At 50.0% G+C, this 15,186-nt stretch overlaps 1 protein-coding gene across 3 annotated transcripts in view; it reads left to right on the top strand.

The window, feature by feature from the left end:
• Positions 1-12,806, top strand: part of LOC121567828 (F-BAR and double SH3 domains protein 2-like) — an 88,569-nt gene extending 75,763 nt beyond the window's left edge. For 2 of the 3 annotated variants that reach the window (XM_041878146.2, XM_041878145.2), the window contains 10 exons: positions 4,079-4,198; positions 4,301-4,405; positions 5,196-5,354; positions 6,555-6,689; positions 8,075-8,158; positions 8,303-8,480; positions 8,940-9,139; positions 11,520-11,694; positions 12,141-12,229; positions 12,365-12,805. In XM_041878146.2, coding sequence (XP_041734080.2) covers positions 4,079-4,198; positions 4,301-4,405; positions 5,196-5,354; positions 6,555-6,689; positions 8,075-8,158; positions 8,303-8,480; positions 8,940-9,139; positions 11,520-11,694; positions 12,141-12,229; positions 12,365-12,448 — 1,329 coding nt within the window. In that variant the 3' untranslated portion in view covers positions 12,449-12,805. Of the gene's footprint in view, positions 1-4,078; positions 4,199-4,300; positions 4,406-5,195; positions 5,355-6,554; positions 6,690-8,074; positions 8,159-8,302; positions 8,481-8,939; positions 9,140-11,519; positions 11,695-12,140; positions 12,230-12,364 lie in introns of all 3 variants that reach the window. The other variant, XM_041878144.2, reaches the window with a different exon arrangement.
• The last annotated feature ends 2,380 nt before the right edge of the window (positions 12,807-15,186 follow it).

The following is a 15,186-nucleotide window of genomic DNA, read 5'->3' as shown; positions in this document are numbered from 1 at the left end:
CCTTCTCTCTCCTCTCCCTCTGTTTCAAATCAGTCTCCTTCTCTCTCCTCTCCCTCTGTTTCAAATCAGCCTCCTTCTCTCTCTCTCCCTCTGTTTCAAATCAGCCTCCTTCTCTCTCTCCTCCCTCTGTTTCCAAATCAGACTCCTTCTCTCTCCTCTCCCTCTGTTTCAAATCAGCCTTCCTCTCCCTCTGTTTCAAATCAGTCCTTCTCTCTCCTCTCCCTCTGTTTCAAATCAGACTCCTTCTCTCTCCTCTCCCTCTGTTTCAAATCAGCCTCCTTCTCTCTCCTCTCCCTCTGTTTCAAATCAGACTCCTTCTCTCTCCTCTCCCTCTGTTTCAAATCAGACTCCTTCTCTCTCCTCTCCCTCTGTTTCAAATCACACTCCTCTCTCTCTCCCTCTGTTTCAAATCAAACTCATTCTCTCTCCTCTCCCTCTGTTTCAAATTATTATCCTTCTCTCTCCTCTCCCTCTGTTTCAAATCAGACTCCTTCTCTCTCCTCTCCCTCTGTTTCAAATTATTATCCTTCTCTCTCCTCTCCCTCTGTTTCAAATCAGCCTCCTTCTCTCTCTTCTCCCTCCGTTTCAAATCAGCCTCATTCTCTCTCCTCTCCCTCTGTTTCAAATCAAATCCTTCTCTCTCCTCTCCTCTGTTTCAAATCAGACTCCTTCTCTCTCCTCTCCCTCTGTTTCAAATCAGACTCCTTCTCTCTTCCTCTCCCTCTGTTTCAAATCAGCCTCCTTCTCTCTCCTCTCCCTCTGTTTCAAATCAGCCTCCTTCTCTCTCCTCTCCCTCTGTTTCAAATCAGACTCCTTCTCTCTCCTCTCCCTCTGTTTCAAATCAGCCCCCTTCTCTCTCCTCTCCCTCTGTTTCAAATCAGACTCCTTCTCTCTCCTCTCCCTCTGTTTCTAAATCAACCCCCTTCTCTCTCCTCTCCCTCTGTTTCAAATCAGACTCCTTCTCTCTCCTCTCCCTCTGTTTCAAATCAGCCTCCTTCTCTCTCCTCTCCCTCTGTTTCAAATCAGACTCCTTCTCTCTCCTCTCCCTCTGTTTCAAATCAGACTCCTTCTCTCTCTCCTCTGTTTCAAATCAGCCTCCTTCTCTCTCCTCTCCCTCTGTTTCAAATCAGACTCCTTCTCTCTCCTCTCTCCCTCTGTTTCAAATACTCTCTCTCCCTCTGTTTCAAATCAAACTCCTTCTCTCTCCTCTCCCTCTGTTTCAAATCAGACTCCTTCTCTCTCCTCTCCCTCTGTTTCAAATCAGACTCATTCTCTCTCCTCTCCCTCTGTTTCAAATTATTATCCTTCTCTCTCCTCTCCCTCTGTTTCAAATCAGCCTCCTTCTCTCTCCTCTCCCTCTGTTTCAAATCAGACTCCTTCTCTCTCCTCTCCCTCTGTTTCAAATCAGCCCCCTTCTCTCTCCTCTCCCTCTGTTTCAAATCAGCCCCCTTCTCTCTCCTCTCCCTCTGTTTCAAATCAGACTCCTTCTCTCTCCTCTCCCTCTGTTTCAAATCCTCATTCTCTCTCTCTCTCCCTCTGTTTCAAATCAGACTCCTTCTCTCTCCTCTCCCTCTGTTTCAAATCAGACCTCCTTCTCTCTCTCTCCCTCTGTTTCAAATCAAACTCATTCTCTCTCCTCTCCCTCTGTTTCAAATTATTATCCTTCTCTCTCACTCTCCCTCTGTTTCAAATCAGACTCCTTCTCTCTCCTCTCCCTCTGTTTCAAATTATTATCCTTCTCTCTCCTCTCCCTCTGTTTCAAATCAGCCTCCTTCTCTCTCTTCTCCCTCCGTTTCAAATCAGCCTCATTCTCTCTCCTCTCCCTCTGTTTCAAATCACACTCCTCTCTCTCTCTGTTTCAAATCAAACTCCTTCTCTCTCCTCTCCCTCTGTTTCAAATCAGACTCCTTCTCTCTCCTCTCCCTCTGTTTCAAATCAGACTCCTTCTCTCTCCTCTCCCTCTGTTTCAAATTATTATCCTTCTCTCTCCTCTCCCTCTGTTTCAAATCAGCCTCCTTCTCTCTCCTCTCCCTCTGTTTCAAATCAGCCTCCTTCTCTCTCCTCTCCCTCTGTTTCAAATCAGCCTCCTTCTCTCTCCTCTCCCTCTGTTTCAAATCAGACTCCTTCTCTCTCCTCTCCCTCTGTTTCAAATCAGCCCCCTTCTCTCTCCTCTCCCTCTGTTTCAAATCAGACTCCTTCTCTCTCCTCTCCCTCTGTTTCAAATCAGCCCCCTTCTCTCTCCTCTCCCTCTGTTTCAAATCAGACTCCTTCTCTCTCCTCTCCCTCTGTTTCAAATCAGCCCCCTTCTCTCTCCTCTCCCTCTGTTTCAAATCAGACTCCTTCTCTCTCCTCTCCCTCTGTTTCAAATCAGACTCCTTCTCTCTCCTCTCCCTCTGTTTCAAATCAGCCTCCTTCTCTCTCCTCTCCCTCTGTTTCAAATCAGACTCCTTCTCTCTCCTCTCCCTCTGTTTCAAATCACACTCCTCTCTCTCTCCCTCTGTTTCAAATCAAACTCCTTCTCTCTCCTCTCCCTCTGTTTCAAATCAGACTCCTTCTCTCTCCTCTCCCTCTGTTTCAAATCAGACTCATTCTCTCTCCTCTCCCTCTGTTTCAAATTATTATCCTTCTCTCTCCTCTCCCTCTGTTTCAAATCAGCCTCCTTCTCTCTCCTCTCCCTCTGTTTCAAATTCAGCCTCCTTCTCTCTCCTCTCCCTCTGTTTCAAATCAGCCTCCTTCTCTCTCCCTCTCCCTCTGTTTCAAATCAGACTCCTTTCTCTCTCCTCTCCCTCTGTTTCAAATCAGCCCCCTTCTCTCTCCTCTCCCTCTGTTTCAAATCAGCCCCCTTCTCTCTCCTCTCCCTCTGTTTCAAATCAGACTCCTTCTCTCTCCTCTCCCTCTGTTTCAAATCAGCCCCCTTCTCTCTCCTCTCCCTCTGTTTCAAATCAGACTCCTTCTCTCTCCTCTCCCTCTGTTTCAAATCAGACTCCTTCTCTCTCCTCTCCCTCTGTTTCAAATCACACTCCTCTCTCTCTCCCTCTGTTTCAAATCAAACTCCTTCTCTCTCCTCTCCCTCTGTTTCAAATTATTATCCTTCTCTCTCCTCTCCCTCTGTTTCAAATCAGACTCCTTCTCTCTCCTCTCCCTCTGTTTCAAATTATTATCCTTCTCTCTCCTCTCCCTCTGTTTCAAATCAGCCTCCTTCTCTCTCCTCTCCCTCTGTTTCAAATCAGCCTCCTTCTCTCTCCTCTCCCTCTGTTTCAAATCACACTCCTCTCTCTCTCTGTTTCAAATCAAACTCCTTCTCTCTCATCTCCCTCTGTTTCAAATCAGACTCCTTCTCTCTCCTCTCCCTCTGTTTCAAATCAGACTCCTTCTCTCTCCTCTCCCTCTGTTTCAAATTATTATCCTTCTCTCTCCTCTCCCTCTGTTTCAAATCAGCCTCCTTCTCTCTCCTCTCCCTCTGTTTCAAATCAGCCTCCTTCTCTCTCCTCTCCCTCTGTTTCAAATCAGCCTCCTTCTCTCTCCTCTCCCTCTGTTTCAAATCAGACTCCTTCTCTCTCCTCTCCCTCTGTTTCAAATCAGCCCCCTTCTCTCTCCTCTCCCTCTGTTTCAAATCAGACTCCTTCTCTCTCCTCTCCCTCTGTTTCAAATCAGACTCCTTCTCTCTCCTCTCCCTCTGTTTCAAATCAGACTCCTTCTCTCTCCTCTCCCTCTGTTTCAAATCAGTCTATTTTTTAAACAGATGTTATTAGCAGCAGCTCACACCTAGTTCTTGCATCTCATTCTCTGGTGTATGTATGTGAGCGGGGGGGTTCTTCTAAAGCTGTATCCAGTGGAGTGGTACTGTACTTGGATAGCTGTATCCAGTGGTACTGTTTGGTGTGTTTTTGTGGGGTAATGATGACTAGTTCTTCGTGGAGACTTCATTTAGGATAGGAGAATCACATTACATAATTTCGATTGTAAACACTTAGGAAGAGGGTGTTGTGTTCCTCTTATCTCCATGGTAACTGTGTGTGTGTGTGTGTGTGTGTTTGTGCGTGTGCGTGTGCGTGTGCGTGTGGCGCGCGTGTTATAGAGTCGTAAGTTGGAGTCAGACACTGGGAGCCAGGCAGAGGAGCACAGTCTGAACAAGGAGGCCAGGAAGTGGGCAACCAGAATGGCCCGAGAACACAAGAACATCGTCCACTACAAGAGAGTGAGTCCAGATCATCTTTGAAAACCAGATGTGATTTTAGTCTGTGATATTTAAGTGTGTGTGTGTGTGTGTGTGTGTGTGTGTGTGTGTGTCTGCCATTAGTACCTGGAGGAGTGTGAGACACTGGGAGTCCCTCAAACAGAGCAGGGCCGGCTTGATCTGGAGCTGAAGATGGAGGATACCAAAGAGAACATCCGCAAGGCAGAGGTGAGTGAGTTCGTAAGAAGGAAAGGTAGACCTATACACCTAGAGGCTGCAGCATACCCTCTTCACCCCCCCTCTCTCCAGGTAGAGTTGTCTCTCCATCGATTCTCTCAGAGACAGCCTGTCAGACTGTGAATCAGATCGATGCATCTCCTCTCCTCTCCCTCCTCCTCCCCTCTCCCTCCTCCTCTCCTCTCCCTCCTCCTCCCATCTCCTTCCTTTAATCTCTGTCCTCTGTCTCTGTGATTTCCCTCTGTCTGGCACCCCCTGCTGGCTGATATAGTCATAACGCCCACAGACAGAGATGAGAAACGTACACAGCTATGGACCACTCTCCACCTCGCCCCTCCCTCCCCCTCTCTCCATCTCCCTCCCCTCTCTCCATCTCCCTCCCACCCCCTCTCTCTCCCAGCCCCCATTATCTCCTGCTATCTGTTGAATGTTTGATGAATCCATTTAGATCTAATGGGTCCAGGGGGGAGGGGCAGAGCCAGGACAACCAATCTATGGTGGGCGGGGTCAGAGGAGGAAGCAATATTGATGAAAGTGTACTCAATAATTAACCACACTCCACTTCCTGATACTGATCAGACATTAAAGCGCTTTTATCGCCATCTAAATGTACTGTAATGAGTTTATCTCCCTGTACTTCCTGTGTACCTACATACTACTTACCTGGGATAGATTGAGTGTTGATGGGATAGATTGAGTCCTCCAACGTCCCCTGTCAGTTGTATTGATTACCCAGCAGTCTGTGTGTGTGTGTGTAACCTCTCTCTCTCTCTCACTCCAGACAGTAAAGCTGAAGGCAGAGGCTCGTCTGGACCTGCTGAGACAGGTGGGTGTTGCCGTGGATACCTGGCTGAAGAGCGCCATGAACCAGGTGATGGAGGAGCTGGAGAATGAGCGCTGGGCTACAGTAAACTACACTACCCACGATCCCTCACTCTCGGTGAGACACCTGCCCTTCCTCCCTTTCACTACACCACCGTCCCTCACTTTGGAGGAAACTACCCACAATCCCTTACTACACTCCCTGCAATGCCTCTCTCCCACTACCTGTCATCACCACAGACTCATGTTTATTTACCAAAGGGCAGCCAAGGCATGTGTGTGTGCTTCAGCACTTTGGTCCTGTGTGCCTAGTTCTGTGTGTGTGTGTGTGTGTGTGTGTGTGTGTGTGTGTGTGTGTGTGTGTAGGATGTTGAGGTAAGCAGTCTCTGCTCCTATTCACCACTTAACATTCTGTTCACATGACACTGCAGCAACCACCAAAGAGAGAGAGGGAGGGGGGTGAAGGGAGAGAGAGAGAGAGAGAGGGAGGGAGGGAGAAGGAGGAGAGAGTGGGAAAGTGATAATGGGTGAAACTGGAACCAAAGGAGAGAAGGGGGGTGGAGAGGGGAGAAAGGAAGAGAAGAGTGACAGTTAGAGAACTAGTAGAGGGAGTTGTCTGTTCCCTTGGCCCAGTGTGATGGAGAAGAAAGTATCTCCTAATCAATTAACCTTTCCCCAAAGGTGATAACTACTACCATAATGTAGTAGAAGCCTCTTCTAAGAATCCCTTCTGGCCATTAATAAGTACAGCTATGTTTGCTTGACAACTACAAGGTGTTTATTTAGCTATCATTATTAAAACCAGAATGGACTGTTTCTTTTTTAACTCATCATTCCAATCTAAATGTCTTAACCTAGATAAGAAGAGGAAACTCCTTCCACTGCTTACAATATGAGGAATATATGCAGGGAGGGGAAACACACACACACACACACACACACACACACACACACACACACAGCTGTTATTTTTCTACTCCGATGGAGGTGTAGAGTTTAGTGATGTCTAAGCTCCTTATCAGGAACATAGTGAGTTTTGAACACACGCAGAGCAAAACACACACACAGTTGTTTTGTCCTCGTTGGGTTGCTGTGTCCGGTCCCAAGGGGGACGGGCCCATATGCCACCTGGATCACCTGATCTCCCTGAGCCAATGAGGTTCCCTGAGGAAAGGTAGAGGAGGGGTCAGGACATAAAGGTTTTACAACGACACACTTCACATCACCTGACTCAGAAGGACAAGGAGAGAGAACCGGAGTCAGACGGAACCACACTGGAGCATTTGGACCTAGCTCATAGTGACGTGTCTATGTGTAGGGCCCGGTTGACCTGGAGCGGTCGGAGGGGGAGGAGTGTGAGGAGAACATGGAGGTGTTTGATGACAGCAGCTCCAGCCCCTCGGGGACCCTCAGGAACTACCCACTCACCTGCAAAGTCCTCTACTCATACAAGGTAATACACACACACACACTGAACACACACGCACACACACTGAACACACACACACACATTGTTACACACACACACACTGGTATACACACACACACACACACACACACACACACACACTGGTATACACACACTGTTACACACACACACACTGTTACACACACACACACACTGGTATACACACACACTGGTATACACACACACACACACACACTGGTATACACACACACACATACACACGTACACACACACACCCACTGAACAACGTATTTGCTTAGCTGTGCAATTGTATTTCCACACATTCTTTATCTAGACAGATTATGTAGTAATATGTACATTAAGATGAAGGGGTGTAAAGAGCTGTGTGTGTAAGCTTTGTTTGTTCCCACACGGTCAGGGTCAGGGTCAGGGTCAGGTCAGGGTCAGGGTCAGGGTCAGGGTCAGGGTCAGGGGGCCCCACCCACCCACACGGTCAGGGTCACGGTCAGGGTCAGGGTCAGGTCAGGGTCAGGGGGCCCCACCCACCCACACGGTCAGGGTCAGGGTCAGGGTCAGGGTCACGATCAGGGTCAGGGTCAGGTCAGGGTCAGGGGGCCCCACCCACCCCACACGGTCAGGGTCAGGGTCAGGGTCACGATCAGGGTCAGGTCAGGATCAGGTCAGGGTCAGGATCAGGGGGCCCGGGGGGGGCCCCACCCGGGGGGGCCCCACCCACCCATCAGGTCAGGATCAGGGGGCCCCACCCACCCATCAGGTCAGGATCAGGGGGCCCCACCCACCCATCAGGTTAGGATCAGGGGGCCCCACCCACCCATCAGGTCAGGATCACCCACCCATCAGGTCAGGATCAGGGGGCCCCACCCACCCATCAGGTCAGGATCAGGGGGCCCCACCCATCAGGTCAGGATCAGGGGGCCCCACCCATTAGGTCAGGATCAGGGGGCCCCACCCATCAGGTCAGGATCAGGGGGCCCCACCCATCAGGTCAGGATCAGGGGGTCCCACCCATCAGGTCAGGATCAGGGGGCCCCACCCATTAGGTCAGGATCAGGGGGCCCCACCCATCAGGTCAGGATCAGGGGGCCCCACCCATCAGGTCAGGATGAGGGGGCCCCACCCATCAGGTCAGGATCAGGGGGCCCCACCCATCTGAACACTGGGTTATATGTAACATAAGAGCCATTAAATATCAGTTATCTGTTTAATACCCTCCTTTTATCCTCTCTCCTCCCTTCTCCCCTTTCCTCTCTCTCACTCTCTCTCTCTCTCTCTCTCTCTCTCTCTCTTTCTCTCTCTGTCTGTCTCTCTGTCTTTCGCTCTCACTCTGTCTCTCGCTCTTTCTCTCTCTGTCTGTCTCTCTCTGTCTGTGTCTCTGTCTGTGTCTCTAGGCGTCTCAGCCAGATGAGTTGAGTATAGAGGAGCATGAGATGTTGGAGGTCATAGAGGATGGAGACATGGAGGACTGGGTCAAGGTAACAACAACCACAATCAGACAGTAAACACACAGCACTGTCTAATATAGTCCTCTTTCATTGGTTGACGAGGGCTGTCCTTTAACACAGAGCTCTGTAATTGGTTAACGGTCTAACATCCTGTTGTGTAATTGGTTGTTTCAGGCGAGGAATAAGAGGGGGCTGATTGGCTACGTACCAGAGAAGTATCTTCAGTTCCCCACCTCTAACAGCCTACTGAGCATGCTCCAGTCTCTAGCTGCTCTGGACGCACGCTCACACACCTCCTCCAACTCCACCGAGCCAGAGATACACACAGGCAGCATCAACGGAGACGCCAGCTGTAAGAACACACACACACACACACACCATTACACACACATGCACACACCACTACACACATATTCACAAAAACCAGGCAAATACAAACACTCTCAAAGACTATAGACACATTTTCAACTTTTTTGTCAGATTGATGAAAACAAAGATCTGAACCCGATGTGTGTTAACTAACTTCAATATTAAAGATCTGAACCCAGTGTGTGTTAACTAACTTCAATATTAAAGATCTGAACCCAATGTGTGTTAACTAACTTCAATAAGTTCAAGCCTCATTGATTGTTCCAGAATTAAGTGATAGTCCTCTTCTCACCCCCCCTCTTCTCTCTCCGCCTCTCCTCTCTCCCTCCCTCCTCTCTCTCCCCCTCCTCTCCTCTCTCCTTTCCCTCCTCTCCTCTCCCTCACTCCTCCCCCTTCCCTCCCTCCTCCCTCCTCCCCCACTCTCCCACTCCTCTCTCCCCAGTGAGTTTTGTGCGAGCGCTGTATGACTACGCGGGCCAGGCGGATGAGGAGCTGTCCTTCCCAGAGGGGGCTGTCATCCGTCTGCTCAACAGAGACACCCAAACGGACGATGGCTTCTGGGAGGGAGAGTTTAACGGACGGGTGGGAGTCTTTCCTTCTGTACTGGTGGAGGACCTGATGGAGAACGGAGCACACACACTGGTAAACACACACACACACACACACTGGTACACACACACACACACACACACACACTGGTACACACACACACACACACACTGGTACACACACACACACACACACACACACTGGTACACACACACACACACACACTGGTAAACACACACACACACACTGGTAAACACACACACACACACACTGGTAAACACACACACACACACTGGTAAACACACACACACACACTGGTAAACACACACACACACACACACTGGTAAACACACACACACACACACACTGGTAAACACACACACACACACACACTGGTAAACACACACACACACACTGGTAAACACACACACTGGTAAACACACACACACACACTGGTAAACACACACACACACACTGGTAAACACACACACACACACACACTTGAGGACAGACACACACACACACACTTGAGAGCAGGACACACACACACACACACACACACACACACACACACACACACACACACTGGTAAACACACACACACACACTTGAGGACAGACAGACAGACACACACACACACACACACTTGAGAGCAGGCACACACACACACACACTGGTAAACACACACACACACACACACACTTGAGGACAGACACACACACACACACACTTGAGAGCAGGCACACACACACACACACACACACACACTGGTAAACACACACACACACACACACACTTGAGGACAGACACACACACACACACACACTTGAGAGCAGAAACACACACACACACACAAATGCATGCACGCATACACACAGCTATATACACTATATATACAAAAGTATGTGGACACCCCTTCAAATTAGTGGATTCGGCTATTTCAGACATCCATGCAATCTCCATAGACACACATTGGCAGTAGAATGGCCTTACTGAAGAGCTCAGTGACTTTCAACGTGGCACCGTCATAGGATGCCACCTTTCCAACAAGTCAGTTCGTCAAATGTCTGCCCTGCTAGAACTGCCCCTGTAAGTGCTGTTATTGTGAAGTGGAAACATCTAGGAGCAACAACGGTTCAGCCGCAAAGTGGTAGGCCACACAAGATCACAGAACGGGACCGCCGAATGCTGAAGCGCGTAAAAATTGTCTGTCCTCGGTTGCAACACTCACTAACGAGTTCCAAACTGCCTCTGGAAGCAACGTTAGCACAAGAACTGTTCGTCGGGAGCTTCATGAAATGGGTTTCCATGGCCGAGCAGCCGCACACAAGCCTAAGATCCCCATGCGCAATGACAAGCGTCAGCTGGAGTGGTGTAAAGCTCGCCGCCATTGGATGCTGGAGCAGTGGAAACACGTTCTCTGGAGTGATGAATTACGCTTCACCATCTGGCAGTCCGCCAGACGGGTTTGGCGGATGCCAGGAGAACACTACCTGCCCCAATGCATAGTGCCAACTGTAAAGTTTAGTGGAGGAGGAATAATGGTCTGGGACTGTTTTTAATGGTTCAGGCTAGGCCCCTTAGTTCCAGTGAAGGGAAACCGTAACGCTACAGCATACAATGACATTCTAGATGATTCTGTGCTTCCAACTTTGTGGCAACAGTTTGGGGAAGGCCCTTTCCTGTTTCAGCATGACAATGCCCCCATGCACAAAGCGGGGTCCATAAGGAAATGATTTGTTGAGATCGGTGTGAATGAACTTACTGGCCTGCACAGAGCCCTGACCTCAACCCCATCGAACACCTTTGGGATTAATTGGAACGCTGACAGCAAGCCAGGCCTAATTGCCCAACATCAGTGCCCGACCTCACTAATGCTCGTGGCTGAATGGAAGCAAGTCCCTTCAGTAATGTTCCAACATCTAGTGGAAAGCCTTCCCAGAAGAGTGGAGGCTGTTTATAGTAGTAAAGGTGGGACCAACTCCACATTAGTGTCCATGATTTTGGAATGAGATATTCAACGAGCAGGTGTTCACATACTTTTGGTCATGTAGTGTATTTGGGTCCATGATGAAACATGGCGTCCAGTAATGTGTCTGTTTGTCTGTTATGTCTAGTTTTGTGATTGGTTTGGGAGTAGTCGTATCCTTCCTGGAGTTGTTTATTGTAGATAACGGAGTGATTAGAACTACTCCTACTCTAGTCCTCTGAGAATACCAGCTCTGTTATCTTGGTTTGAGCTGAGTGCTGAAAGGTATGTCGCCTGGCTAACTCCCTGCCTGTCGGCCTGGAGAAAAGTGACATGGATATTGTGTTTTCAATGGTTATGAATAAGTCACGATATGCAGAATCTGTGAAAGATGGTTGACATTGTCCTCTAACCCCTAACTTTCCCTCTCTTTCTCTTTGTCTCCCTCCCTCTCTCTCTCTCTCTCTTTCTGTCTCCATCATTCTATCTTTCCTCCCCCTCCAGATCTCTCCATCTTCGAGGCTGCCCTCCTCCCTGCCACCCCTCCCTCTGTATGACCAGCCCCCCTGCAGCCCCTACGCCACCCCAGACACCCCCACCCCTCCGCCCCTCCCTCGATCACCCTCTGTCAACGGGGAACACAAGCCACCTCCCACAATGCACAAGGGACCCACTCACAGTAAGAAAGTGACCAATGCTGGGTTTTTTGTTTTTACACATGTAAGAAAGAGTAACATGACAATTACATACAGTAGGTAAGACTGTAAAAAGAGTACATCAGCGTAATTTCTCTCTCTCTCACTCAATGAAAAAAAAAAAATCAATTGAAGGGGCTTTATTGGCATGGGAAACATGTTTACATTGCCAAAGCAAGTGAAGTAAATGATAAGCAAAAGTTAATTAAACAATAAAAAAATGAACAGTAAACTCTCTCTCTCTTTCTGTCTGTCTCGGTCTGCCTGTCTCTCTTTCTTTCTCTCCGTCTCGTTCTCTCTATCGCTCTCTTTCTGTCTCTCTCTCTCTCTTTTTCTGTCTTTCTCTCTCTCTCTCTCTCTCTCTTTCTGTCTCTCTATCGCTTTCCATGTCCCTCTCTCTCTGTCTCTTGCTCTCTGTCTCTCTCATCAGATCATAGTTCAGCTCTGAGTCCAGTGTCTCCAGAGTTCCCCCAGCCCCCCCGGTTCACTCCCGATGGAGGCCCCAGCAAACTACGACCTGTAAGCCACCCCAAAACCTCAACCTTTCAACAGCCTTAGATCAAGACCAGTATTGGGAGATGTAGTGTGGATCTAAATTAATTGAATGTAGATGAGATTTGTGTTTAATGCCCCGCCCTCTCTCCCGCCCCATAGGTACGTGCAGCCCCCCCGCCCCCTAAGCAGAAACCTCGCAAAAAGGCAGAGAAGACTGAGGAGGTGGAGATCACACTGGTGTGACAGACAGAGGGACAGATGCAGACCTGGATGACTGACCTTTGACCTGGGCTTCACCTCTAACCTTTGAACCATAGAACTCCCCCCCTTCACTCCCCCCTACCTCCCTCCACTGGGAAGAACTCCCCCTTCACTCCCCCCTACCTCCCTCCACTGGGAAGAACTCCCCCTTCACTCCCCCCTACCTCCCTCCACTGGGAAGAACTCCCCCTTCACTCCCCCCTATCTCCCTCCACTGGGAAGAACTCCCCCTTCACTCCCCCCTATCTCCCTCCACTGGGAAGAACTCCCCCCTACCTCCCTCCACTGGGAAGAACTACCCCTTCACTCCCCCCTACCTCCCTCCACTGGGAAGAACTCCCCCTTCACTCCCCCTACCTCCCTCCACTGGGAAGAACTCCCCCTTCTCTCCCCCTACCTCCCTCCACTGGGAAGAACTCCCCCTTCACTCCCCCTACCTCCCTCCACTGGGAAGAACTCCCCCCTTCACTCCCCCTATCTCCCTCCACTGGGAAGAACTCCCCCTACCTCCCTCCACTGGGAAGAACTCCCCCTTCACTCCCCCTACCTCCCTCCACTGGGAAGAACTCCCCCTTCACTCCCCCTACCTCCCTCCACTGGGAAGAACTCCCCCTTCACTCCCCCCTACCTCCCTCCACTGGGAAGAACTCCCCCCTTCACTCCCCCTACCTCCCTCCACTGGGAAGAACTCCCCCTTCACTCCCCCCTACCTCCCTCCACTGGGAAGAACTCCCCCTTCACTCCCCCTACCTCCCTCCACTGGGAAGAACTCCCCCTTCACTCCCCCCTACCTCCCTCCACTGGGAAGAACTCCCCCTTCACTCCCCCCTACCTCCCTCAACTGGAAAGAACTCCCCCCTTCTCGCCCCCCTATCTCCCTCCACTGGGAAGAACTCCCCCCTACCTCCCTCCACTGGGAAGAACTCCCCCTTCACTCCCCCTACCTCCCTCAACTGGAAAGAACTCCCCCCTTCTCGCCCCCCTATCTCCCTCCACTGGGAAGAACTCCCCCTACCTCCCTCCACTGGGAAGAACTCCCCCTTCTCTCCCCCCTACCTCCCTCCACTGGGAAGAACTCCCCCCTTCTCTCCCCCCTACCTCCCTCCACTGGGAAGAACTCCCCCTTACCTCCCTCCACTGGGAAGAAAGAAGGGAAGGAAGATGGTTCTGTCTCCTAGCAACAAGGAGTAGCAGCCCCTCCTCTCCCTCTCAGGGTCAGACTGTCTGTTGCCTGAACTTTGCTCTCATCTGGCAGCCATTTTGAATGAAAGGAATTCAGCGGGAGGAAGAGGAGGAGGAAGAGGAGGAGAAAAAGGAGAGGGGGAGAGTTGCGATGAAAGGGAGTTTTATCTATGTGAGCTGGGTTTCCCCTGTTCTTGCCATATATAGTCATATCATACGTGTTTAATGTGTATTAGTACAGTATATTACTGTTGTCATAGGAATGTTCCGAATTATGCGCAACGTTTCATATTAGCCTATCCCGCTGAATGGAGTATCTATTTGATATGTAGTAGAAGTTGATCCATATTGCAACCTAAAATAGCATTGTACATACAGTTAAAGGGTATGGTGAGATGGAGGGAGAGAGGGAGAGGGGGAGAGAGAGAAAGGTGGGGCTGGATCCTCCCTGAACGTCCTCCCGCCATCTCTCGCTCCTTCTCAGACAGACTGTTCTGTCTATTTGCAGTTTGTATGGATCAGTGGTAACCATTCACACACACACACACACACTGAGATACACACACACACACACACAGATAAGCCTTCTCAGCTTCAACCTCTGATGAACAGCTTGTGTTTTGTATCACTAATATTTAGTCCTCAATAGGAACCGCAGTGGAGACAGTTGAACTGGTCTAAGAAATGGGGTCAGACCTTTGGTGTTTTTCACCTCTGGTTGTATCCCCTGTCAGGCTTCTGTTTATCCTTCACAGATACAGATACCTGCATTTAGTGCTTTACGGTTGCTGTTTTCTCTGATGGCCTGTCAGAATCAACCCCTGTCCTGGTTCTGGGTTGGACCGGGCAGCTCTCTCTCTCTCTCTGGTGTATCACTGCTGGGGTCTGAGTGAGTGGGTTGTTTTAGGTTGAGTGGGATGTTGAGTGGAGAGAGACTGTATTTATACGACTGAATGAACGAACGCAGAGGTCCACCCGAAAAGAAGGAGTGGAGAAAAGAAGGGAGTAGAAAACAACATCATCACAGAGGACAACATAACCAGAGGAGCTGCACCACAGAGGACAACATGACCAGAGGAGCTGCACCACAGAGGACAACATAACCAGAGGAGCTGCACCACAGAGGACAACATGACCAGAGGAGCTGCACCACAGAGGACAACATGACCAGAGGAGCTGCACCACAGAGGACAACATGACCAGAGGAGCTGCACCACAGAGGACAACATGACCAGAGGAGCTGCACCACAGAGGACAACATGACCAGAGGAGCTGCACCACAGAGGACAACATGACCAGAGGAGCTGCACCACAGAGGACAACATAACCAGAGGAGCTGCACCACAGAGGACAACATAACCAGAGGAGCTGCACCACAGAGGACAACATAACCAGAGGAGCTGCACCACAGAGGACAACATAACCAGAGGAGCTGCACCACAGAGGACAACATGACCAGAGGAGCTGCACCACAGAGGACAACATGACCAGAGGAGCTGCACCACAGAGGACAACATAACCAGAGGAGCTGCACCACA

Source organism: Coregonus clupeaformis, chromosome 25 (assembly GCF_020615455.1).
Source record: "Coregonus clupeaformis isolate EN_2021a chromosome 25, ASM2061545v1, whole genome shotgun sequence".
In the NCBI taxonomy this organism is placed as follows: Eukaryota; Metazoa; Chordata; class Actinopteri; order Salmoniformes; family Salmonidae; genus Coregonus; species Coregonus clupeaformis.
The sequence above is the reverse complement of the archived record's forward strand: the minus strand, read 5'-3'. Positions and strand labels throughout refer to the sequence as shown.